General features: G+C 57.1%; 2 protein-coding genes across 4 annotated transcripts; one reads left to right on the forward strand and one right to left on the reverse strand.

The window, feature by feature from the left end:
* Positions 1–105: 105 nt before the first annotated feature.
* BCAN (brevican) lies at positions 106–12,605 on the reverse strand. Of its 3 annotated transcripts, none has more exons than XM_015884457.3 (15): positions 12,216–12,605; positions 8,033–8,125; positions 7,532–7,924; positions 7,272–7,446; positions 7,058–7,185; positions 6,318–6,611; positions 4,997–5,425; positions 4,352–4,534; positions 3,746–4,177; positions 2,008–2,115; positions 1,702–1,860; positions 1,055–1,137; positions 703–847; positions 383–565; positions 106–298 (listed from the first exon to the last, which is right to left on the reverse strand). In XM_015884457.3, the coding sequence occupies exons 2-15, from the start codon at positions 8,115–8,117 to the stop codon at positions 273–275; spliced, it is 2,823 nt and encodes a 940-aa protein (XP_015739943.2). In that variant the 5' UTR covers positions 8,118–8,125; positions 12,216–12,605; the 3' UTR covers positions 106–272. The 3 variants fall into 3 exon arrangements, with proteins under 3 accessions (XP_015739943.2, XP_085389721.1, XP_032305080.2); XM_085533595.1 differs by having other exon boundaries at positions 12,131–12,460; XM_032449189.2 differs by lacking the exon at positions 4,997–5,425.
* Positions 12,606–14,800: 2,195 nt separating this feature from the next.
* Positions 14,801–23,052, forward strand: NES (nestin). The gene is made up of 4 exons (XM_015884463.3): positions 14,801–16,450; positions 17,193–17,317; positions 17,901–17,974; positions 18,483–23,052. Exons 1-4 carry the CDS (start codon positions 15,638–15,640, stop codon positions 22,586–22,588), a joined length of 5,118 nt encoding a protein of 1,705 aa, XP_015739949.2. The 5' UTR covers positions 14,801–15,637; the 3' UTR covers positions 22,589–23,052.
* Positions 23,053–23,423: the final 371 nt, after the last annotated feature.

Below are 23,423 nucleotides of genomic sequence, written 5' to 3' on the forward strand. Positions count from 1 at the left end.
TGTCACCTTCTTCTGCATCCCCTCTCCCCCTCCTTGATTATGACTCTGTTGCCATTCCAGGATTTGAACAGCCCCAAGGTGAGACACCACACGACTCATTGGCGATTCCTTTTGAGGGAGTTTATTGGAGTTTCTTTGTACAGATATAAAACAAGCAGAGGGCAGGCACACACCAGGACACCCCTCACCCTATGGTGCTGCACTGCCATCCCAGTGCCATCCCAGTGCCATCCCCATCCATTCCAGATCTGGGATCCAGGGTGGCAGCTCACTCAGTCCTCATGGTGCTGAGCCAGCCCTGGGGAGACACAAGAAGCAAAGAGTCCCACTGAAGAGCCACTCATAAGGGGAGATGTGGGGGTGGAGGGGGTTTCATGCTCACCGGGTCGGCAGGAGAGCTGGGGCCGTTCCCAAATCCCATCCTCACGGCAGCGGATGATGGGGGAGCGGCGTGGGGTGAAGCCGTACCGGCAGTGGTAGCGCATAATAGAGCCGATCTCATAGTGCTGCTTTGGTTTGCCAAAGGAGTGGGCATTGCTGATGGTAGGGGGGGGTCCACACTGCACTGTGGGGTGGGAGGAGAGGGTGGACATCTTATACTGTGCTGGACCCTGCTGCCTCCCCACCAGCTCCAATCCCAACCCTAGGTGAGCTAAGAGGGGACCTTTGTTTTCCAGCTTGCTGGGGATGTACATCGCTTACCCAGCCCCATTTTGCAGGTGTAGGAGAGGTGGTAGTTGCAGGGGACATCGCTCCATTGCCCCCCATCGTGCCAAACGATGACCACGCAGTTCTCACCGGAGAGGAAGTAGCTGTCAGGCTGCCCTGGGTGCCAGTTCTCATAGAGCTGGGGAGCACAGGATGGGCTGGGGCTGTGCTGGCACTTTGCATTCAGCCCATGCCACGTTGCCCCATCTCCATGCTGCTGGTCCAGGCACCCCAAATCATGCAGTGCTCATGCCAGTGCCTTCAGCTGAGGCTTCAGAAAGGGATGGAGAAGGACCACGAGGTGAGGTGGGGTTGGGAATGGGGGGGGGTTGGCAGCACGGCTTACCAAGGGGCTGCCGTCGGACCACTGGAAGTCCCCCTCGATGGTGCGGTCGTTGAGGCCGATCCATTGGTACTCACGGTACTGTTCTGGGGGCAGAGGAGGGCTTGGGGAGCTCTGCCATCCCCTTGGCACCCATCAGGGCAGAGGGCTTGGGGGGGGGTCACCGAAAGAGGGCAGCAGAGCCCCAGTGTCCCCATGTCTGTCCCTGATGTCCCTGTGACCGTTCCTACTCCTCCTGGACCGCCCTGCTTCCCAGCTGTCTTTTCTACCAATTAATCCATCCTATTGCCCATATTCCTTCTCCTTTCCCCTTTCATTTTCCCTTTCCTTTCCCCTTCCCTTCTCCTTTCCTTTCCCCCTCCCTTCTCCTTTCCTTTCCCCTTCCCTTCTCCTTCCCTTTCCCCTTCCCTTCTCCTTTCCTTTCCCCTTCCCTTCTCCTTTCCTTTCCCCTTCCCTTCCCCTTTCCTTTCCCCTTTTAAAACAACATTTGTGATGGTGTCTACCCATCCATCTGCCCTTCCCAGCAGAGGAAGAGGAACTTAGGCTCTGCCTTACCCCTTGGCCAAGTTTTGGCTCAGTCTTCAAGCCTCAGACCCACTGTGGAGGGATTCTGGATCCCATGCCATGCAGGCTGGGGTGGCCCCACGTACCGTTGATGAAGTCCTGCTCCTCAGGGGTCAGGATGGTGGCCAGATGCCCCCCAAAATGCCTGCACTGCGACTCGGCGTCCTCCCAGCTCCTCCGGGTGGAGAAGTGTTTGTAACAGGCTCCCTGGAATCTGTCCCAGCTGGGGTTGCACCTCTTCAGCGCTGAACCACAGCAGGAGACAAGGGGGGGAGAGAGGACAGGGTCAGCACCGTGGAGCCCAGCCCCTGAGCAATGCAAAAAGAACCCAAACAAGATTTCTGTGCACTGATGCCTGCAGGACCATGGGCTGAGTGGCCCTGGGGACTCACATCTCTCGCAGTTGCTCCCTCCGTATCCTGGCAGGCAGAGGCAGGTGGGATGGATGCCATCCTCAATGCAGGTCCCTCCATTCAAGCAGGGGTTGGGGATGCAGCCACCTACAAGGCACGGGCAGCCCTGCTTATTGCATGCCCTGAGCTGCCCCTCAGCCTTCAGATGGATGCACAGTGTTTGGGGCATGGTGGCAAGCCTGGAGCCATCACATCTTCCTGCAATGGATGGGTTTGAGGCTTTGGCATGTCCCCAGCTGGACACTGTTAGAATGTGCTGTGGATGGGAATGAGTCCTGCTGCCCCCAGAGAAGTGCAATGATGGCTCTTTTCAAGGGAACATGAAAGGATAAGCCCTTGGCATGTCCCAGACACACGTCTTCAGACTGGTGGCAAAACAAGCCTCGTGCCTGTCCCCAACCTCACTGCTGTCACCTTCAGCCTGCCCAAGGCTGATAATTCAATGGTGCCATCTCCAACCTGCAAAACCAGCACCAGCCTGTTCCGGTCATTAAGACACACGGTCATTAATCCGTCCCCAGCTTAAGAATGTGATTAAGGGCTGTCACCAGCGCCGGCAGCACAGGGAGTGCAAGTCCTTGGCACTATCCAATGGCCCTGTGCCCTCGCTTGCCCCAGACAGCATCACCTCCCTGCCTGCAGGGACACGTGGACATCTCCATTGGACTGTAGCAGGGTGAGAAATGAGCTATTAAAGGCTTGGGCACGTCTGGCTCTTTGGGAGCACATTTCTTCTTGCCAGGACATACACATCCACACTGCAAGGTGCTGAGCAGCACCCATGCTTTGGGGGTGAAGGAAGGACCCCTAACGAGGCTGTCCCACATGGACAAGAGGCAGCAAGATGGGCAGGGGTTCGATTGCAGAGCTGAGAGCATCCCGACTTAGGAGCCAAGAGGAATTTTGTCTTGGGGTCACTGCTCATGCACCCACCACCCTCCTGCAGCAAGTGGGCTCCATCTCAGCCCCCTGGTGCTCCTCTTGAGGCAATGCACCCCCAAAACACCCACCACCCCACAGCTCTGCACGGCGTTCAGCTGCGTGCACCATAGGGATGCTCCAGGGACAGCTCACAACATGCTCAACCCCAAAGGCCTTCATCCCTCTGGGGCCTGGGGGGGGGATTAGTTCGTCAGTGGGGATGCGAGCGAGGCAGCGGGCGCAAGGATGAAGGGAAGAGCTAGCCAAGGTGCGTGTTCTAGAAAGCTTTTAATTCCCTTTATTAGTACCACTGTTAGTCAGAGGAGGGTTTGGGGCCTTCTTTTGAGAGATTTGTTTCTTATTTGTTTTTTTCTTTTCATGGAAACAGTCATTAAAACACTTCACAGAAGTAGAAGAGAATTAAGTGCATGCATAGCTCAGACCAATTTGTTTGACAAATATGTGCTTCTCCGGACCTTTAACCTTCCCTTACCCAGCCGAAGAGAGGAGGAAAGAGAGAGAGAGGAGAGACAGACAGACAGAAGGACGGACAGACAAGAGGAAAGCACAGTGCAAAGGAAAGGTGCTGCTGCTTTCTATTGCCAATGTGCAGCCAGGATCGCTGCCCCAAGTGCAAAAGTGACACAGTGCAGGGGACCCCCGGCCAAACTTGCACCTGCACCCAGGCTGGCACGCTCTGTAGGCAGGGCAGGCAATGGGGTGGCCGAGCTGGGTGCTGGGGACAGCTTGGGGGGCCCAGCATGGGGAGAGGTGAGGCCATCCCTGTGGGTCCCACCTGGTTCTCCTGGAACGGCTGCAAGGAAACCCTCCACGGTTGCAACAGAGGGCATCGGGTGCTCTTCCTCATCCTCCTCCTCTTCCTCATCCTCCTTTTCCTCTGAAGATGCAGCGGGCATCCCGCTATCAGTGCTTGGGGTTTGCAGAGCATCGATGCTGCCGGGCACCTCTGCGTGCCATGGGGTGACCGCCGTTGCTTGGGCTGTGCCCCCATCCCCTGGTGCTGTGGGTGAGGAGAGCCAAGGGGCCCCCGACTGCTCCTCTCCATCATCCTGAAGCTGTGGTGGTGCAGGGGGCAGCGGGGATGCCCCATGGTTTTCAGTCACATCTCCTGATAGCTCGGGGTCCTCAGCAGCCCCCGCAGTGTGGATGGGGGTGCTGCCTCCCCCGGTCCCACTGCTGCCTGTAGAGGGACGTGGCTCTTGGCTATCTGTCGAAGTGACAAAAGTGGTGCGGGTCGGAGGTGTCACCTGGCTGTCCCTGTGCCCAGATGCCCTGCTGTTGTGGGCTGGATGCCCCACAGCTTCCCACAGCTGGACGGGGAGGCACGTGGGGACCACGAAGCCGGGTGGTCGGGGATGCCCATTGGGTGGCTCTGTGTCACCTGCTGTGGCCTCTGCTGGGGACAGGGTGTCATTGGGTCCTTCTGTGCCCACCAAGAGTGTCTGCACGTTCTGCTTCATGGGCTCTCCAGGCTCTTGTCCTCTGCCAGGACTCTCTGCTGCTGTGTTCCCGAAGTCCTCACCCAGCACAGAGCCCAGAGGCCACTTCAGCGTTGCTCCATCCTCTGCAAGGGGCAAGGAAAGGCAGTGAGACACCCACACCTGGAGCCAGCCAGGAACTGGGCATCAGCACTGCCAGCAACAAGCAGAGCTGAAGGGGAAACATCGGCACAATGATGCCTGAGGAGACAGAAACAGCCCCAAGTTCAGTGATGCTTCCCCTTCTGAACCAGCCCCATGCTCCAGCTTGGCCATTGCATTCTCCTGTCCCACAATATGTCTGTGCTTGGCCCCTTTGCCACCTCTTGGCACCAATACAGCATGGTCTGGCATTGATCCTGTCCACTGCACCCTACTGTCCTGGCTACAGGACAGACAGACAAACAACTACATGGCAAGAACAGACCACCACACCACAACACCGACACCCTGACTATGGGTGCACCCTTGGTGAGATGGCACTTGGTCTGTGCCTGCATCCCTGCTGCTGCTCTCTGTGCCCCAGCCCTGAGCACTGCTGGACCTACCCGTATGGGACGGCTCTTGCCTGGCTTCTGTGCACCTTCCACCTGCCCCTGCTGCCCCATCCTGGTCTGCAGGGGATGGGCTGCCTGGTTGTACAGCACAGCTACGTGGGACGCCTGCCTTGGGGACAGCTGGGGCTGTGGGGAAAGGGGTGGACGAGGATGGGTGACGTCCTCGTGCTGAGGACAAGGAGGAATCTATTATGGGGTGCCGGGTGTCTTCAGGGGACAGGCTTGGCTTTTCCAGCTCAGCATCAGCCGCGTCCTTAAAGAAAGGGACGGCGTATATAGCCCCTCGCGACTCAATCTCCACTTGCGCTTTGGGCAGCTGCAGCTCCTCCAGCTTTTCTGCCACTGTAACAATCTCCTGGAGGCCCTCGGGCTCTCTGGCTTGATATTTTCCTGCAGCCTCAGGGAAAGAGTTTGTCCCTTCTGTGGGCAGAAAGAAAGTGGGGTATTACTGCCTTGTCCTGGCCCCGCGGCAGCTGGGAACAACCTGGGGGACCCCTGTGCCTTGGCTGAGCCGGGTTGTTAGTGGGTTATGCAGTAGGGCACTGTGAGATGGGTCCATCCTGCCTAGCTCTATCCAGTGGGGAATCCACTGAGAAATGGGGAAACTGAGGCACAGAGGCATGCAGCAGATGGTTGGTGGGAGCACACAGGGGATGCTCAGGTAAGTGGGAATGGGAAGAATCTGTGCCTCGGTCCTCACATACATACCCTGGTGTGCAGGGTGCCCTGAGCACCCAGTAGCTCACTGCCTCTATTTCATGACCTATCCATGGTTATACATAGACCATACAGTCCTGGTAGGCTGTGCCCAGCAGCCCACAGAGAGCCCCAAAATGCTTTCAGCATCCACATAGGGGCAAACTGTCCTGGAGCTGTGGTCCTGCAGCCAGCTCGGCCCCAAGGTGATGGCTCACAGCATCCCCAGAGCCACCCTGAGCTCATAGAGCACCACTGGGATGTCCCTGCCTTACTGTGCTACAGCAGCATGCAGTACTGCAGCCAACCCTACACTATACTGCCATGCGCTATGCAGACCATGCAGAGCATCCATCCTCTATCACAATGCATCAGCATGCAGCGTTGAAATCATGCGGGTTATTCCTCCCCTATGGAGATATATTGGCATGCAACATCGAGCTCATGCAAAGCATCCCTGTGCTGAGTCAGCATGCTCTATTGCAGCTGTGCTGAACACCCTTGCTCCAACAGTGATAAGTTGGCACGGTGAGCACGTAGGGATCTCTATTCAATCCCTGCTTCGTGCACCCCAGAGCTCAACACTAAACCTTGGGGCCTCGGTGCCCCTGGTTACCTCGGAAGCAGTAAGCATCGTATCTGCTCTGGGCATCAGGGAATCCCGTCTGGTTTCGAAACTGGAAGATGGTTTTAACACCCGGCAGGGCTCCTCCACAACGTTCCCGAGGGGTGACGATGGGATAACGGACGCTGCCATCAGCCAACCAGCCCGGGTTGCAGGCATCCAACCCTGCACTCCAGGCTGCATATAAGTGCCCTGTGCTGGCCAGCACTGCACCCTGAGCCTGGCAATGTGCCACAGCCTCCTCCAAGGTAAACTTATCCGGGGCTGTCTCCAAAAATATTTCTCCTGCAATGAAAGGAAGGAAAGAGGCATCAGGAGGTGGCTCAGGGATGGGGAGAGGGTTGGATGTGGGTCTGTCCTTGCACATGGAGCACTTTGCATTGAGCCACCTGCTCAGCTCTGCTGAGCTCTGCCCATAGCTCGCTGCACAGGCAAAATGACTGATGCAGGTGCTGCTGATTCCACCTGGCAGTGAATTCTATGCCACGTAGAATGAATGAGCTGTATGGTATCAGGTATGGGACACACAGCACCAGGTTAGCAGTGCTCCTCAAGCAATGGGAAGCATCAGTGGTTTGCTGCGGCAGGTCAGCAAGGCAGCTCTTTAAAGGGCTGCAGAGGAGCAAGTCTGTGCCCTCTACGGAGCAGTGCACATTTGGGACATTGCTAAGGGAACTGGGTGACAGAGCTGGGCTGTGAAAAGGAGGTTGGACACGAAGCACCACAGGCACCTGGCACGTCCTCAGCATAACAGTACACGTCGTACATGTCCTCTGGATCCACCACACCGTAGTTCCTGACCCCAGGGAAGCCATTCATGTCTCCATAGCACGCCTCACGGGGAGTGTGGATGGGGTACCTGGCAAAGCAGAGGGGAAGAATGGTGGTGGGGCTGAAGGGTGGCACAAGGGGTGTCAGTGGGTGATGGAAACATGCCAAACTCACCTGACAGTCTGGTCAGCGATCCAGCCAGCATCACACTGCTCATAGCCACCCAGATAGGCAGCATAGAGCTGCTCAGGGGTGGCAATGCTGGCACTGATGGCAGTGCACGCCTCCTGAGCCTCAGCAAAAGTATAGGTGTAACGCGTGGAACCCCCACGGTAGTGAAACACCACCCCTGTAAGGAGACACATGGTGAGGAGCCAGGAGAAAGGATCCAGGCAGGCTCCCCCAGACCATCCTGCTCCCCTTCCTGTGTATACCTTTAACTCTGAGCTCCAGGATGTCGTGGCCATCCTCAATGCCATGCTGCACATCACAGCGGTAGATCCCCGAGTCGTTGGGGCGCAGCTCGGTGAGCAGCAAAGAGGCGTCAGTGTAATGCTGCTGGAAGACGGGCAAGGAGGCACGGAGGCGGTAGTCCTCACTCACCTTCACCCTCTCCCCCCGTGCTACCAAGATCTCTGCTTCCCTGCCTTCAGAGATGAAGGTCCACTTGACCCGGGGGGCTCCCAGCACTGCCCGACGCCCCGTTGTGCTGGCAGTGGGCAGGGGTGCGAGGTAGGTGATGAAGCAGGGGATGGTGACGTCCCCTGCCAGCACAGCGTGCAGGGCTGGGTGACGTGGGATGGACACCTGAAGGGCCTTGAGGTCATCTGGGGGGAGAAGAGCAGAGCAGTAAGTGGGGCTGGCACAAGACCCCCCTTCCCAACTAGGTATTGGCTACAGAGTGAGGATAATGAGCACAGCTGAGGCTGTATTACCTGTGACATCCTCAGGGCTGAACACCTCCGGGACCACTGTGGGGGCAAGTGCCCAGAGCAGCAGCAATGGGAGGACTGAGACCATCCTGTACCCTGCAAAGGGGGGACAAAAGTCCAGCAGAGGGCTTGAAGTGGAAAGAAGCAGCTCACTCCAGCTCTCTGCATGAGGGAGGACTGGGAGAGACTGGTGCCTGCATGCACAAGGTGATGCACAAAGGCACTGGGGTTAGAGCATGCAGCCAGCAAGAACAGCAGAAAGGGGAGAGAGCAGAAGGAAATGTGCAGATTTGCCCTGGAGAATGGGAGGACTGCAGTGCCTCAGCTCAGTGCCCAGGGTCCAACCCAGCCCCAGGGAGAGGGGTCCTCTGGGGACAGCAGATCTGAGTACAGCATGGAAAGACTGAGAGCACAGCCAGGCCGAAGGCAATGCCAGAGCTGGGCTGCATATCTGGAGACACCGCAGTCAGAAACCTCAGAGGGGATTGCAATAGCTGGTGTCGAGCAGGGTTGAAGGAATGAGCCACTGAGCCCTGGCTCATGATGTGAGAGTGTGAGTGTGTGCATGCAAGCTGGGCTTTTGGGTATGCATGCAGGCATGTGCATGCATTGCAGCTTGTATGTGTGTTACAGCATGCATGTGCACACATACATATGTATGTGTTTGTGCATGTGCTTTCACACGTGTGGCCAGTGGGGTTCAGCCAGAGATGGGGATGCTGAGGGTGCACAAAGCACGGGGTGGTGGGGGAGGGATGGAGCAGGAGGGATGGAGCTCCTCGTTGCCATTCAGCTCACGCCGGAGGTTTCCCTCGCACAGGCTGGGAAAACCAGGGCTGAGCAAAGCAGTCATTATGTCCCAGGTCTCTCTCAAGTCTGCCTGGCACAAAGGACTCTCCCCCGCCGGCTGAGGAGCAGCAGTGAAAGGAGAGCCCAGCAGCTAGCACGGCTGTCACCAACCCCATAGAGCAGCACTGGGGACACTGGGGATGTCACGGAGGAGTTCCAGCCATCTGGAGAGGACACCAGGGATACAGAGAGGTCCCTGCATGGTGCATGGCTCTGCAGGATAGTGTGGCCCCATGCACTCCTCTATAGGGCCCCGTTGGGGCTCGGTGATTTCCTCAGCCCTGAGCTGGTGTGCAGCGACCCTGAGCCTCAGAGCTCCTTTGTAATTTATGAGCTCTTTGTGCTGCATTGATTTTGGCAGCCACTGAAGCAGATTTGGCACCTCTGCGGTGAGCTCTGGCCCAGGTCGAGGGCTGCCAGGGCCAGGCTGAAGGAAGACTGTCCTGGAACTGCATCTGTCTGCAAAGGATGCTCTGAGAAGCTCATGGGGCCAATGCACCATGGAGTGGTGTGAATCAGCCCAAGAACCACAAGCAAACAGCTCTCAGCACTATGCAATACACCTCCTAGCACCATGCACTGTGCTTGCACAGCCCTTGGGACCACACATTCTGGATATACAACTCCTAGCACCATGCAGCATGGATATACAGCCCTGAGCTACATGCACCATGCATGCACAGGCCCTAGCACCACACATATACAACCCCTAATACCATGATCTGTGGATATACAGCTTCTAGCATCATGCACTATGGATATACAGCATGCACCATGCATGGACAGCCCCTAGCACCGCACACCACACATCCATCCCTTCCTATCCAGGACATCACCAGTGCTGCCAACACCAAGTTGGGGGCTTTCCAATTCAACCTCACAAAGCAGAGTGAGGGACAGTCCCTGCTGCAGTGTGGGGCTGGCAATGACCCCTGGTGTGGTGGAGCGAGGCAGTTTTTGTCCCAGACTCTTTTCATCCTGTCCCCCAGGCGCCGCAGTGATGCAAGCAGTGAGCAGCAATGAAACCTCAGTAGGAAATTCAGGGGATTAAAGCTGCATGAGTGCCCACCCGTAGCTTGGACACCCAACACATTGAGACCAAGGACTCCATAGGGGTTAAACCCAGCTCACTCTGCCCACCAGAGTCCCATGATAGCGGGACTTTCAGGCGTCGCCGTTTGAGGTTTGGGGTTTGGGGTTGGCTATGTATTTTTTTCCTATTATTTGCCACAAATGGAATTCTGTGTATTTTTTAGCCCTCGCAAGGGAAAGGCTGGGAGAAGGAGCAGCTAAAGGGAAAGTGGGAAGTGGGGAGCAGGACTGGGTTAGCTCTGAGCCACGGGGATGGGTGGGATGCTCATGCACACGCTGTCTGCCTCTATTTCCCTGGGAAACCAGGTGGAAAATGAGCTGAGGTATTTTGGGACGAGAGCAATCTTTCTTTTTCTTCCTCCTCCGAGCTCACCCTAAGCCACAGCAAAGCACGAGTGATACTACAAGCAGGGGTCCCAAGCCCCTTCCTCTCCACGCCATCACAGCTGTCCCATCCCCATGCAAAGCCCCCTCTGTCCCTGCACATGACAACTTTGTCCCTGCTCCCAAGGTGCCCTGCCAGCCCATAGCGCAGCTGATCAGCGGCTTTCCAGGGATGCTCAGCTGCAGAATGAGTCAGCAGCCACAGGCAGAGCCTGGCCCCGCTCCAGTCTGCCCTGTCCCCCCCCCCCACCCCAGCTCCAGGCTGCAGGTGCCCCAATATATCCCATGCACGTGCCTGTCCCCCTCTGATCCTATCCCCTCCTTGCTGCAATCTGCCCCTGCTTCCTATAGCACCAACAACACAGGGGGACCCACCGTTCTGATTGTGGGGGGGGTCACAGCAGTGAGCCCCCCATGTGATGAGCACAGGGGATGCTGCGGGAAGCACCCAGCAGCCTCTTGGCAGCAGCTGCTGGCAGAGTATAAAGGGCCGGAAGCAGGTGGGAAGGGGAGGGGGGTAGGGGGGGGTCCCTTGGCTGCCAGAACTGCTCAACCCCCCCCCCAACCCATGTTGGAGAAAGGGGCTCCTTGTTGCTGGGCCTGGATGTGCCCCCACTGCACAGGGAGGAGCTGTGTCCCATCCCCAAAGCCTTGTGGAAGTGCAAAGAGTAGAGCTGGGCTGGTGGAACCCCACAGAGGAACCCCACAGCCAATTGGGCATAATACACACATCCATGGAGCTCTGCACACCTACACATTGCTGCAGGTATCTGGTGGGGAGACAGAGGCGTGGATTGGGATGAGGTGGAGGAGAAGGTGCCCCAGATTTTGGCAGCACAGCCCCTCAAATCCACCTTCCAAGCATAAAATCACAGCACTCCAAGGAACCTCTCAGGGTCCCCAGTTTGCCCAGTCCAAACCTATTCCCTGCAAAGCAACCTGAAATGCCCTGAGTACTCAGTAACCCCTGGATTGAGCCCCTCATGCAGAGAGGTACCGGAGCAAAGGGGAAGAAGGGGTCTTTCCCATCCCTCCATCAGCTGAAGAAACAGCAACAGGTTCTGGGTTTGCCTGGGCTCTTCCCAGCTGGGGATCAATGTGGGCTCAATCAGATGCTCAAGGGGAGCACCTCCATCCCAGAGACAAAACACTGTGTCTGCAGGAGGGCAGAGGTTGTACATCAAAATGCCCCAGCCCTGGGCACACACACATTCTGGGTTTGTTCAGCAGGGAAAAGCAATGAAAAAACCCCAACAGAACGTTCCCTTTCTTTTTTATTGCCCAGCCCTTCTTGCCCCTCTTGAGACACCAGCAGGTCTGGGGAAAAGAGCTGAAAGCCAATAGGAAAATCCTGTGATGCTTCCCCTCACCCCTGTGGTATGGGGCAACTTCAGCCCCTATGCTTGAACCCCTTCCCTACAATTCTATGCCTCATTTTCCCTTCCTGGTGCTGTCCTGTCCCGATTGCATCCTCCTTAGCACAAGGACCTGTCCCTGGTGGCAGAGCAAGGAATGGGCTCCATGCTGGGACTTTCAAGCCCCCATCCTCACTAGCATCAATCCCAAAGTCACTTTCCCACCTCAAGCCCCAAGCAACCCCCCATCCCCCTCCCCATTCCTGCTCTGCAGAGCCGGCGCCACCAGAAAGAAACTTGCAGAGCACTGCCAAGGACAAAGCAGGGACCGGTGGAAGCATCCCTGCTGTACATCCAGGTCACCCCCAGCAAACAGGGAGAGCTATGCCCACCCTCCCCCCACACCATCTCCCCTCTTTACTTTCTGCTGGCACAGAGGTGATATGAGATATGGCAATGAATAGCGCATTACAGCACCCGCAGGAGGGGTTCTCCCCATATCCCACCTTGCTGACGATGCGGGCCGGGGTCCCCAGGGGCCCGGCGTGGGGCTGAGCTGAGGTTTCTCTTGGGTAGAAGTAGGCAGCAGGTTGGCAGCAAGGCTGGGAGTCAGCTGCACCGGGCATAAGTGCAGGCACCGAAAGGAGTCCTCTGTGTGTGTCCGTGTCCGCGTCTCTCTCTCTCTCTCTCTTTCTTTTTTTTACCCTTAATCCTTCCTCTTTCCCTCCTCCTTTTATATTTTATTCCATCCCCTAAGTAAAAGCAAAAAAAAATTATTACCGTGTTGGCAGAGCTCGTTGTCCCTCCCCGTCCCTCCCCCCCTGGCAAAGGCAGCACGAGACCCGCGACGCGGCTGCTCCAGCTGGGCACCGTGTTAACCCAATGCAGCAGAGCAGAGCAGCTGGGAAGGGACACTCTATATTATATACTCTATATTATTCAGACCTCTCCGACATAGGGGTGCACTTATTTCCGATGTTTGGCACCTCCGGAAGGATGTAGAAGGGGGTTGGGGGGGGTGGGGGGCTGTGGGAGGGGGTCTTACAGCTGGTGGAGCTGTGGCTTTGTCATGCAAAACCCCCCCTCTGCCAGCTCCACTGCCTTCCCCATGTGATGGATGCACTGGAGTGGGACCGGGGTTTTCACCCACTCGGAAGGGAGAAGATGAGCTGAGAGCTGACGTGTTGGCAAATGCTGTGCCTCAGTTTCCCCGTCTGCAGCCTGTGATGGGATGGGAGGGATGTATTTATGGGATAATGAATGCAACTCTAGGTCTGGTTTCCTCTCTGAGTGGGATCCAGCAGATGAAGGGCTGAGTCCTGGGTGCATCATCTGGGCCAGGTTTTGCCCCCCGTTGTGGATCTGAGCCCTGAGAGCTGACATTGGAGCTTTTTAAAGCAGATTGAGCTCAAACTTTCTCTGGCTTAAAGCATCTTCCACCCTAGGGAAGCCGGCACGGCGCCTGCTGGATAATTGCTCGGGTGAGTTTGCAGAAAGCTGAACAGAATTAATCATTTGTCGCCCTGGGAAATAATTACACACGGCGGAGAAGGTCTCGTTAACAGCACAGTCCAGCAGGCAATGCACACCACAGAGCTCTGCCCCATGGCACGTGGTTGGGATGCACACCAGGATGGACATGAGGACAGACATAGGGATGGATGCTGGATGATCTCAGTCCCAGACCTGCAGCTGCTCCTTCCCATGTGCCCACATCCTGCCCTATGGGCTTTGTGGCAAAGTACTGAGGGATGAGGAAGAGGCAAAGTGCCTGCTCAGCAAGGAGTGATCCCATCCTAATTGGGAACAAATGTTCTTAAGCAGAGCAGCTCCTTCACGCTGCCCACAGGGCCACTGTTGTGCCTGTCCCTCCTGCCTTCTGTGTCCTGATGGGGTTTAATGGGGAGGACAGACCCCAGGACAGCTGGCATCTGGAAAGGAGAGGGGTCAGGGCAAGATGGCAGCAGGGCACAACCCTTATCAGCCATCAGAGAATCCTCACCTGCTGCTCAGCCCCTCTCATCCCCCCACCCCAGGCGATGTCGTGACCCTTCCAGTCCTTCCTATTGTCCCAACACCATCGGCCCCGTGGGGATCTCATCCAACAAGCACATCTCCCTTGGCCACAGGTGGTCCCCAGCTGCGTCCCCATTGCCCAGCTGTGTTTCCTCCTCCCCCAGGGGCCCTGATGGAAGCCACGTAGCAGCACCCTGTGCCAATCCTGCTGGCACTTCGCAGGGCACTGGGATGGTGTGTCACCCCTCCTGCCACCAAACAGCCACCCCAAAGCATCCTGCAGAGGGAGCTACGCCCCCACCCTGGGGGTCTCAACCCCAGGCATCCCCCCAGGGACACACGGTTGCCCCCATCCCAAGCAGGTCCTGACCCTGAACATCCCCCAGGGACAGCACCCAGCCAAGCACCCTGCAGGAACACATGCATGTCCCAGTCCCAAGTGACTCCTGATCCCAAACACCCCAAAGGGGAAGGGGTGCAGCAGCCCTTTGCCCAGGGGGATCCTTCATGCAGCCCCTGGGCAGGGCAGGAGGGCTCTCTACTCCTTGGGTGAGACTTTTAGGGCACCCCATGGAGTCCCTGTGTCAGGGGAAGGTGGGGCACAATGGGGAAAGGCAAAGGAAAGGTCTGGGATCAGCATCAACACTGGGGTGTCTTCAGTGGAATAGAGAATTTGGGGCTGAGGGAAAAGCAGAAGGACAGCGTACCCAGCATGAATAGAAGAGGATGTGCAATGGAAACACATCGCCCTAATTATCATCCTCTAATTAGCTCCCTCCTGCCTGCTGGCCTGGGGAAACCCAACGGGTCTCCTGCAAGGCAGGGATGCAGCCTTCACCTGCCCTCTATACATCCCTAAAGGTGGCTTGGGACTCAGTGCCCCAGTAGCCCTGCAGGGTGGATCTGGAGGTCCTTGGCCAGCAGAGGGGACTATTTGCTCGCCTCTCTCTTGCAACGGGGCGGGAGCTCAGTGGAAACGACGTGAGACGGCTGGGAGGGGACGCTCATGCTTTGCCTCCTTGCAATGGAGGGGACAGCCCAGGGACCCTCCCCACCGCCCCTCCAGGAGTAAGGGGGGGGGTGGGGGGCGTATCCAGGAGAGAAAGAGCTGGCACAAAGCCTCTCTCTTATTATTTCTTTTCCGGCTTCTTTTGTTTGCAGACAGCTCCAAGTTGGAATTTCAACCCCACCCCCCCCCCTTTCCCGTCCCCTAGAATGAATCAACTGGGAAAGAGAAATTGAAAATAAAGGATGCCTGCTGGGCAGGCTGGATGAAGGGCTGTGAAGCTGGGGTAGGGTTTGTGCCATAGCAATGATCTGGCTGAGCCCAGATCAGTTCCAGACACTGAGATGAAATGGGAGCACTCAGAGCATCCCTATGGGTATCTCCTCCCCGGGACACCAAAGCTCACAGTGGCTCTATTTGGAGCAGTATAAAAGGTCCCACAATCAGGCACTGGGGGTGGGCGTTTACCCTTGGAAAACCCCATATAAAATCCATGCATCTCACTGGGTGCTCTGGTTGCATATTGGGAATTAGTTGAGTTACAGATGGCACCAAGCTCCAAGACACAGGGTGCAGTGTGCTCTATGGGAAGCCCAGCTATACCTAAAGTGGAAACTGAGGCACAGCAAAACCCATCCCTGCTCTGAATGAATCCACTGTCCCTGCAGCATCCCCCTAAAGCTCAGCTCCTCCCCAGCATGGCGCATTGCCATCTCCATTCAAGATCCCAAGGGGACAGAGGGGGATGGGGCATAGGGACGGCTCTGGCAGCAGCTGTGCCGGCTGTGGAAGAGTTAAATGCTGCTCTGCTCGGGTCTCAGAGGCCTCCCACTCACCCGGCGTGAGTATGAATAGCTGAGCTCGCCTGCTCCGGCACTGCTCTGCTGCCTTCCTTCTGTTGCCACGATGCTGAGCACGGAGGGTTTCGTAGGGGCGAGAGCTCTGGGTGAGGAATCCCTACAAATGTGGGACCTCAACAAGCGCCTGGAAGCCTACCTGGCCCGTGTCAAGTTCCTAGAGGAGGAGAATGAAGGGCTGAGAGCTGAGATCCAGAGCACCAAGGAGAACCCAGCTGGGGACCCACGAAGGGCCAGGTATGAAGAGGAGCTGAGGTCGCTGCGGGATGCGCTGCATCGTGCCTTCACTGAGAAGTGTGCTGCTGAGCTGGCCAGGGATAACCTGTATGAGGAGGTCCAGCATGTGAAAAGCAGGTGCCAAAAGGAGCAGGCAGCCCGCGAGGAAGCCAAGAGGCAGCTGACATCCAGCAAGAAGGAGCTGGAGGAGGAGAGACGGGCACAGATCTGGCTGAAGGAGAGAGCGGTGCAGCTGGAGAAGGAGGTAGAAACTCTGCTGGAGGTGCACGAGGAGGAGAAAGCAGGGCTGGACCAAGAGCTTGCCAGCTTCTCTCAAAGCCTGGAGGGCTTTCGCTGTGCACCGGTGGCATTTCAACCCGTGGAGGTGGAGGACTATTCCAAGAGACTGTCAGAGATCTGGAGAGGGGCGGTGGAGACCTACAAGGCAGAGGTGTCACAGCTGGAGCGTGCGCTTGGCCAAGCCAAGGAGAACCTCTGGCAGGTGGCTGAGGACAACCAACAGAATCAACTGCAGCTGAGGCACCTGGAGAAAGAGCTGGTGGGGCTGAAGGTGCGGAAGGAGATGCTGGAGGAAAGCCTGGGCCAGCAGTGGCAGGAGCAGCATGGAGAGGCTGAGAAGTTCCAGGTGGGGAAAGTGGGGATCTTGGGGTGCTCAAAAGCTGGGAGGGGTAAGAGTAGCCCCCAGGTGGGCTGCAAACCCCAGGGCAGCAAGTCATTCCTTCCCATTTTTGCTGCTGCTGCATTCGGGATGGACAAACTTCATCTGACTTAGCCACAGCTGCAGGCAAACAGCTGCAAAAGTAATTCTGCGGGGGAAGTCGTGGGGGGAACAGGCTGGAAATGCAGCCCCAGCTCACAGCTGGATCTGCAGACCCTGTGCAGGGAAGGGTCCCTCTTTGTTCCTAGTTTGAGGGTGAAGAAGGAGATGCCACAGCTCAATGGATCCCTCCTTCCCACCCTTGAGTCCTCTTCCAACCTCCCCATGCGTAAAGCAAGTGCCCCTGGGATATTCCCCCTGTAGCACACTGGGCAACCCGGGGACACCCATCTCTGATATCCCTAAGGAATACATTAGGGACAGCAGGAGCCAACCCCAGGCAGCGCTGGGGTTGGATGGATCAAGGGTCCCTATCCCCACTACTTGTAGTGCAGCAGGCGATGCTGGAGTGGAGTCACAGCTGCTCACTCACATCCTCCGGAAGAAGACGGAGCATTTAATTTCCCATGGGATAAAGAGGGTCAGGACCAGGAAGAAAAGCAATGATGGGGGTGGTGGGAAACATAACCCAGGCAGAAGTGTACCACCAGAGCTCCCTCTTTGTATGGGGAGATCAATCAGGTTCCTGACCGTGTGCTTCTCATCACAGCTGACCATCGAGGCCCTGGAGCAGGAGAAGCAGAGCTTGCAGGTTCAGATCGCCCAGGTGCTGGAGGACAGACAGCAGCTCATGCACCTCAAGATGTCCCTCAGCCTGGAGGTGGCAACCTACAGGTGAGGTCTCCTTCCACTGTAACACAGCTCCCTCTGGGGACTCAGAGTGCTCCCACATTGCAACCGTGTGCTCAGAGCAAGGTGATGCCCTAAATTTCCCCTTGTAGCATTACCCAGCCTCGCTGGACAGAGCAGCAAGGGAGATGTTGGGAGACTGGGGCTGAACCCTGCAGCCCCCAGTCCTCTTGCATCCCTTCCAGATGGCCCCAGACAAAGGCAGGCTTGCAAAGGACTGGGGGGACAATTAGCATGAGAATAGTGGCTGTCCACAGCGGAGGGGCCTCCCCGGCAGAGCATGATGTCACCCGGTGGCGAGGGCACTAAGCTGGGGGGATGGGGGGGATGGGAGGGGGCCCATGGAGCAGGGAGGAGAGAGACCTCCTTGGCAGCAGGCAGTGATGGGCTGCCCCTTGGGATCCCCAACCCCTGCACCTCACAACCAGGTGACCCAGCAGTTTGGCTCAAGCAAAACCACCCCATAGTCATTTTATGCCTCAGTTTACCTGGAGCATCCCTGGGGGTGCTTTGGTAGCTCAGTACTGATTGCAAAGATATCACCCACCCACAATACATCTCCTTGCAGGACATTGCTGGAAGCAGAGAGCACCCGGCTGCAGATGCCACCTGGGGAGTTCAAGCTGGCCAACAGCCTGAGAGGTAAGGGAGGGCCATGGGACAGAAGGATTTTCCTGGCAAGGGTTGGTCAATGCGATAGGAAGGTGCTAACAGCAGGCTCTGGTCTTGCCAGCACCTCCTCATAGAGCAGATAAGGGTTTATCTGCTTCTTCACTTCTTTTTTTAATTCCTCCTGTGCGTGAGGAGCCTGAGCATGAGACTGTTCATGGGCAACAGGCATTTCCTTTGTTCCTTAAACCTATTGACAAACCATCCCCTTGCACACATCCATACAAGCCCACTTCATCTCTGACCCCACTGCTGCAGGCAGAGCAGAGCACCCTCCATCCCATACTGTAACCCTGGGATCATCAGTGCTCTGCAACACCCGGGAGGAATTTCCCACTTCCCAAGAAGTGTTTAAAAATAGGAGAGGGGTCAGCAAGAGGCGAGAGAGGAGCTGTTGGGTGATGGGGTGATGTCTGCTCCAACCCCTGGGTGCTGGGCTTTGCCTCCCCCCCCTACACTGTGCTCTCCCTGCTCTCTGCAGATGTCAAGCTGGAGGCGAGCAGCAGCAAACACCGTGCCAGCCTTGCTGCCTTCCCCCGTCCCGAGGGGGTGGCACAGCTGTGCAGAACCCCCGGTGATGCCCTCAAGGCTCTGACCCCCAAAAGCAAAAGCTCCAGTTCACAGGAGTTCAAGAAAGTCAGCTCTGTCCTGAAGGCACCGAGGAGCTGGGAGCTGGCTGCATCCAGCCATGCTGTCCCTGTGCTGTCCCCAAAGGCAGGCAGTGGGGGGGCTGAGAGCCCAGCCCATGAGTGTGGGGCTGTTAAGGAGTCCCCTATGCAAAACCCACTGAGTCCTGACCAGCTGGTCAGCCACGCATTGCAGGATGCTCTGAAGGAGATGCAAGATGATGCTGAGGCCAAAGAAGTGCCCACTCTCGGTGCCACCCAAAGTACCAGGGGTGGAGATATTGAAGACCCTTTGGAGGCTGCAAAAACCCAGGGGGTGGGTGCTAAGGGTGAAACCACGTCCCCACCTGAGCTGTGTCTCTGCAGCAACGTGCCCACATTGCTAAGTGCCACCCAGAGTGATGCAGAGAGCCAGGAGGAGACGTGGGAGGAGGAGAGGAGCAAAGAGGAGGAGATGCTGAACCCACTGAGCTCCATGGAGAGCCAGGAGCCAGGGGGAGAGCCCTGGGGAGGGGACACAAGAGGGTCCATGCTGGAGGTGGGTAAGGAGGACGTGGAGGCCACTAGCATGGAGAACAAGGAGCAAAGGGAACCGTGTAGCCCCTCTATTGAGGATGAGGAATGTGAGTTCCCAGATCAGGAGAGGGAAACACAAGAAGAAGGGTCCCTGCATATGGAAATCAAAGCTGTTTGTGCTATCCCTGTGGGGAGCCACCCGGTTTTGCCCATGGGAACCCAGTTGCAAGAGGATTTTGTTGAGGGAGAGCAGGAGTCTGAGCACCAGGAGACATCACTGTGTGAGCTGGGTGCTGATGCAGGGGAGGAGAGGGAGCAGGAGGTTTGCCTGGAGCTAAAGGTCTCTAGCATTGAAGGGGCTGTGCCAGCAGCAGAGGGCTCATCAGGGGCTGGAGAAGACAGCACAGGAAGGGAGAGCACAGACAGTGCAAGGGATGATGAGGGAGAGGAGGAAGATAAAGGAAGGGAGGCATTAGAGGGAGAGGACCCCCAAACAGGGGAGGCTTTGGGAGCCAAAGAGCTGAGGCAGGAGAGTATGGGCTTGGAGGAGGCTGAGGGCATGTGGGAGGAACATGTGGACCTGCAGGAAGAACATAGAGACCCCCAGGAGGGACATGGGGACCTGCAGGAGGAGCATAAGGACCTGTGGGAGGAACAGAGGGACTTACAGGAAGAACATGGGGACACCCAGGAGGAACATAGGGACCTGCAGGAGGAGCCCAGGGACCTGCAGGAGGAGCATGGGGACCTGCAAGTGGAACATGGGGACCTGCAGGTGGAGCATAGGGACACCCAGGAGGAGCATGGGGACCTTCAGGAGGAGCATGAGGACCTGTGGGAGGAACAGAGGGACTTACAGGAGGAACATAGGGACCTGCAGGATGAGCATGGAGACCTTCAGGAGGAACATAGGGACCTGCAGGAGGAGCATGGGGACACCCAGGAGGAACATAGGGACCTGCAGGTGGAACATAGGGACTTGCAGGTGGAGTATGGAGACCTGCAGGTGGAGCATAGGGACACCCAGGAGCATGGGGACACCCAGGAGGAGCATGGGGACCTGCAGGTGGAACATGGGGACCTGCAGGAGGAACAAAGGGACCTGCAGGATGAGCATGGGGAGACCCAGGATGAGCGTGGGGACCTGCAGGAGGAACAAAGGGACCTGCAGGTGGAGCATAGGGACACCCAGGAGGAGCATGGGGACCTGCAGGTAGAACATAGGGACCTGCAGGAGGAGCATGGGGACACCCAGGAGGAGCATGGGGACCTACAGGAGGAGCCGGGGGAGACCCAGAATGAGCATGGAGACCTGCAGGAGGAACATAGGGACCTTCAGGAGGAGCATGGGGACACCCAGGATGAGTGTGGGGATCTGCAGGAGGAATACAGGGACCTGCAAGAGGAGCAGGGGGACCTGCAGGAGGAACAAAGGGACCTGCAGGAGGAACATGGGGACCTGCAGGTGGAGCATGGGGACCCACAGGAGGAATATAGGGACCTGCAGGAGGAGCATGGGGACTTGCAAAAGGAACATGGTGACACCCAGGAGGGACATGTAGACCTGTGGGAGGAACACGGGGTCTTGAAGGAAGAACATGGGGACCTGAATGAGGATCATGGAGACTTGCAGGAGGAATCTGGAGACCCTCAGGAGGAACCTGGGGAACCTTGGGTGCAGCATGGGGAGCAGGGCTCTGCAGAGGATGGGTTGGAGCAGGACATGGTGCTGCAGCCAGGAGAGGGGGCATGGGGCAGGGAAGACAATGACATCAGTGAAAAGCAGGAAGCACAAGGTTGGGAAGGGACAGTGGAGGATAAAGAGGAGACAGGAATCAACACCATCACATCCCAAGAGCCAGCCCAGGTGGATGATAACCCACCTGCAGAGGCAGCAGAAAATGAGGAGGGAGATATCATGTCACCCACAGCAACAGAGGGAACCCAGGGGGGTGAGGATGAGGGAGATGCTGGGAGTGAGGTGCAGAGCCAGCAGCAACCACAGGACACAGTAGGACAGGAGGTTGATGTGGCCCCAGGGCAAAAGGAGATCAGGTATGGGGACACTGGAGAGGCACCAGGGGATCCACAGGATCCAGTGGAAGTGCTGGAGGAGCAGGATGAGGAGCTGAGCTTGGAGCCCATTGAGCTGGAGGGAGGCAGCCCCAACACTGCAGTGATGCAGCAGGATCCAGGCAATGGTGCAGAGAATGATGAGCCCGTGGAGGAGGACATTCAGTCAGAGGATACTCAGTTGGAGGAGCCCAAGCCATGCAGGATGGAAATGGAGGATACGCTCAACAGCACACCACTATGTGCATACAGTGGGGAGGTGCTGGAGTCTGATCCAAACCCTCCATCCAGTGGAGGGGATGAGGAGACAGCACCTGAAATGGCTCAGGAGGAGGAAGAGGAGCTGAGAGGGAGCGATGAGGCAGCAGTTCATGCAGTGCCAGAGAGCTGCGAGGAGTCAGGGATGGAGCTGAACCCTGAGCCAGAATGCACCGAGGAGGAGGAAGGGTACTTCATAGTTTCTGCTCCCAACCAAGAGGGGTCCAGCATGGAGGAAGCTGAGAACTCAGAGGAATTTGAAGAAATTAAAGTTGAAACAGCAGAAGACAGAAAGGATGAACTCACAGTGCCTGGAGGAGCTTCTCCGGTGCCAAAGGATGAAGAGCACTTGGAGCCATTTGTGGGGGAAGCTGAAGATGTGAAAATGCCCATGGGAGAATTTGAGATGCCAAAGGAGGAGGATGAGGAGGATGCAGGGGGTTTTGCTGCTGAGCTGGAGGAAGGACTGTCTGTGCCCATGGCTGAGGGGCTGTCTGAAGAGCACGCTGATAAGACCACCCTGAGTGATGAGGGGCTGGGGGAGGAGGATGTGCAGGATGGAGACAATCCCCCAACCACTGAAACCTCCAACACAGACCCCTCCAACACTGACCCACCTCCAGGCACCATGCTGGAGCATGGAGCTGGCATAGAGGTGGCTGAATATCTCCCCGATGTGCCCACACAGCTTCCAGTGGACATGGTGAAAGACTCAGATATCCTGGAGATAGTAGAGCAAGCCCTAGAGTTCAATCAGGAGCTGGTACTGGGAGCCAAGCTAGCCAAGGATGAGGAGGGGGATGGCGACACACAGCCCCTACAGGAGGAGGAAGGAGGGTCCTCACCCACCTCATCCAGTGATGAGCAGCCAACAGTGCAGGAGGCAATAGCAGAACCAGAGCACACCAAGAATGGGGAGCAGAATGGGCTGCATCGACAAGCCAGCCTGGAGGACCTGGCTGAGTTCACCGAGGAGGGGCTGAATGGCATCACCCACCCAAGTGAAGCCCCTTCTGCCCACTCCCTGCCCAGCAAGCACAGTGGGGCTGAGCCTGTCCCTTCGCTCTCTCCACTGCACCCAGAGCAGGAGCCCTGGTCCTCGGGGGAGGAGTGATGGTGGTGGGACCCCCACAGCCCCCCACGACAATCGGACGCCTCCCATAGCACTGCCTACGTAGCACACCCGTTTCCTTTTGGTTTGTAACATGTTTGTGTGGGTTTTGCCTTGTTGAATGGATGCACACGGCAGCGCAGCTGAGTGAGGGGCCAAGACTTCACACCTCAAAGCAAGAAACCAGGCTCCATCTCTGCCCTTAGATCCCACACTCGTGCTGGGTTCAGCCTCATTTTGTACCCCAGGTTCACTCTTTATTGCAGTATTTAATTTAAACGTTGCATCTCCTCCTGCCCCATCCAACCCAGCCAGGTGCACGCAGTGTGATTTCCATACAGCCTCACCTTTGTGCTGCACACTGGGATGTCTATCCCCAACCTACACGATGCTCACAGCGCTGAGCCACGTCGGATGCATCCGCTGCATTGACACTAAGTTAATAAAGCATCGCCCTCCCACTCTGACCTGCTGCATCCCAACTCTCATTCCTATGGAGGGGGGAGGAGATGGATGGGGGAACCCATGGACTTCAAGCTGGGCTGGGGGTGTGGGGAGGATACGGTGGTTTTGAGGCTGTTTACTCCTACCCGCTGTGCTAGGGATGCTGCTGGGCACAGTGTTGATGGGTGCCAGCCCACCCCGACCCTGTGCCAACACACTCAACAGTGAGACAGCAGAAAGCAGCTGCTATTGCTGCCTGAGCCAGGCACGCTGCCCACAAGGCTGCCCAGTACTCAAGCATCCCAACCCAACCAAGGCACATTGCTCCAGCCCGGATGGATGACACGTTACCACTTAGCCCTATGGCACCCAGACGGGGTCTGTGAGGGGTGGG

The sequence above is a fragment of the Coturnix japonica genome, unplaced genomic scaffold, assembly GCF_054131305.1.
Source record: "Coturnix japonica strain WE unplaced genomic scaffold, WE-NBRP24 Scf062, whole genome shotgun sequence".
In the NCBI taxonomy this organism is placed as follows: Eukaryota; Metazoa; Chordata; class Aves; order Galliformes; family Phasianidae; genus Coturnix; species Coturnix japonica.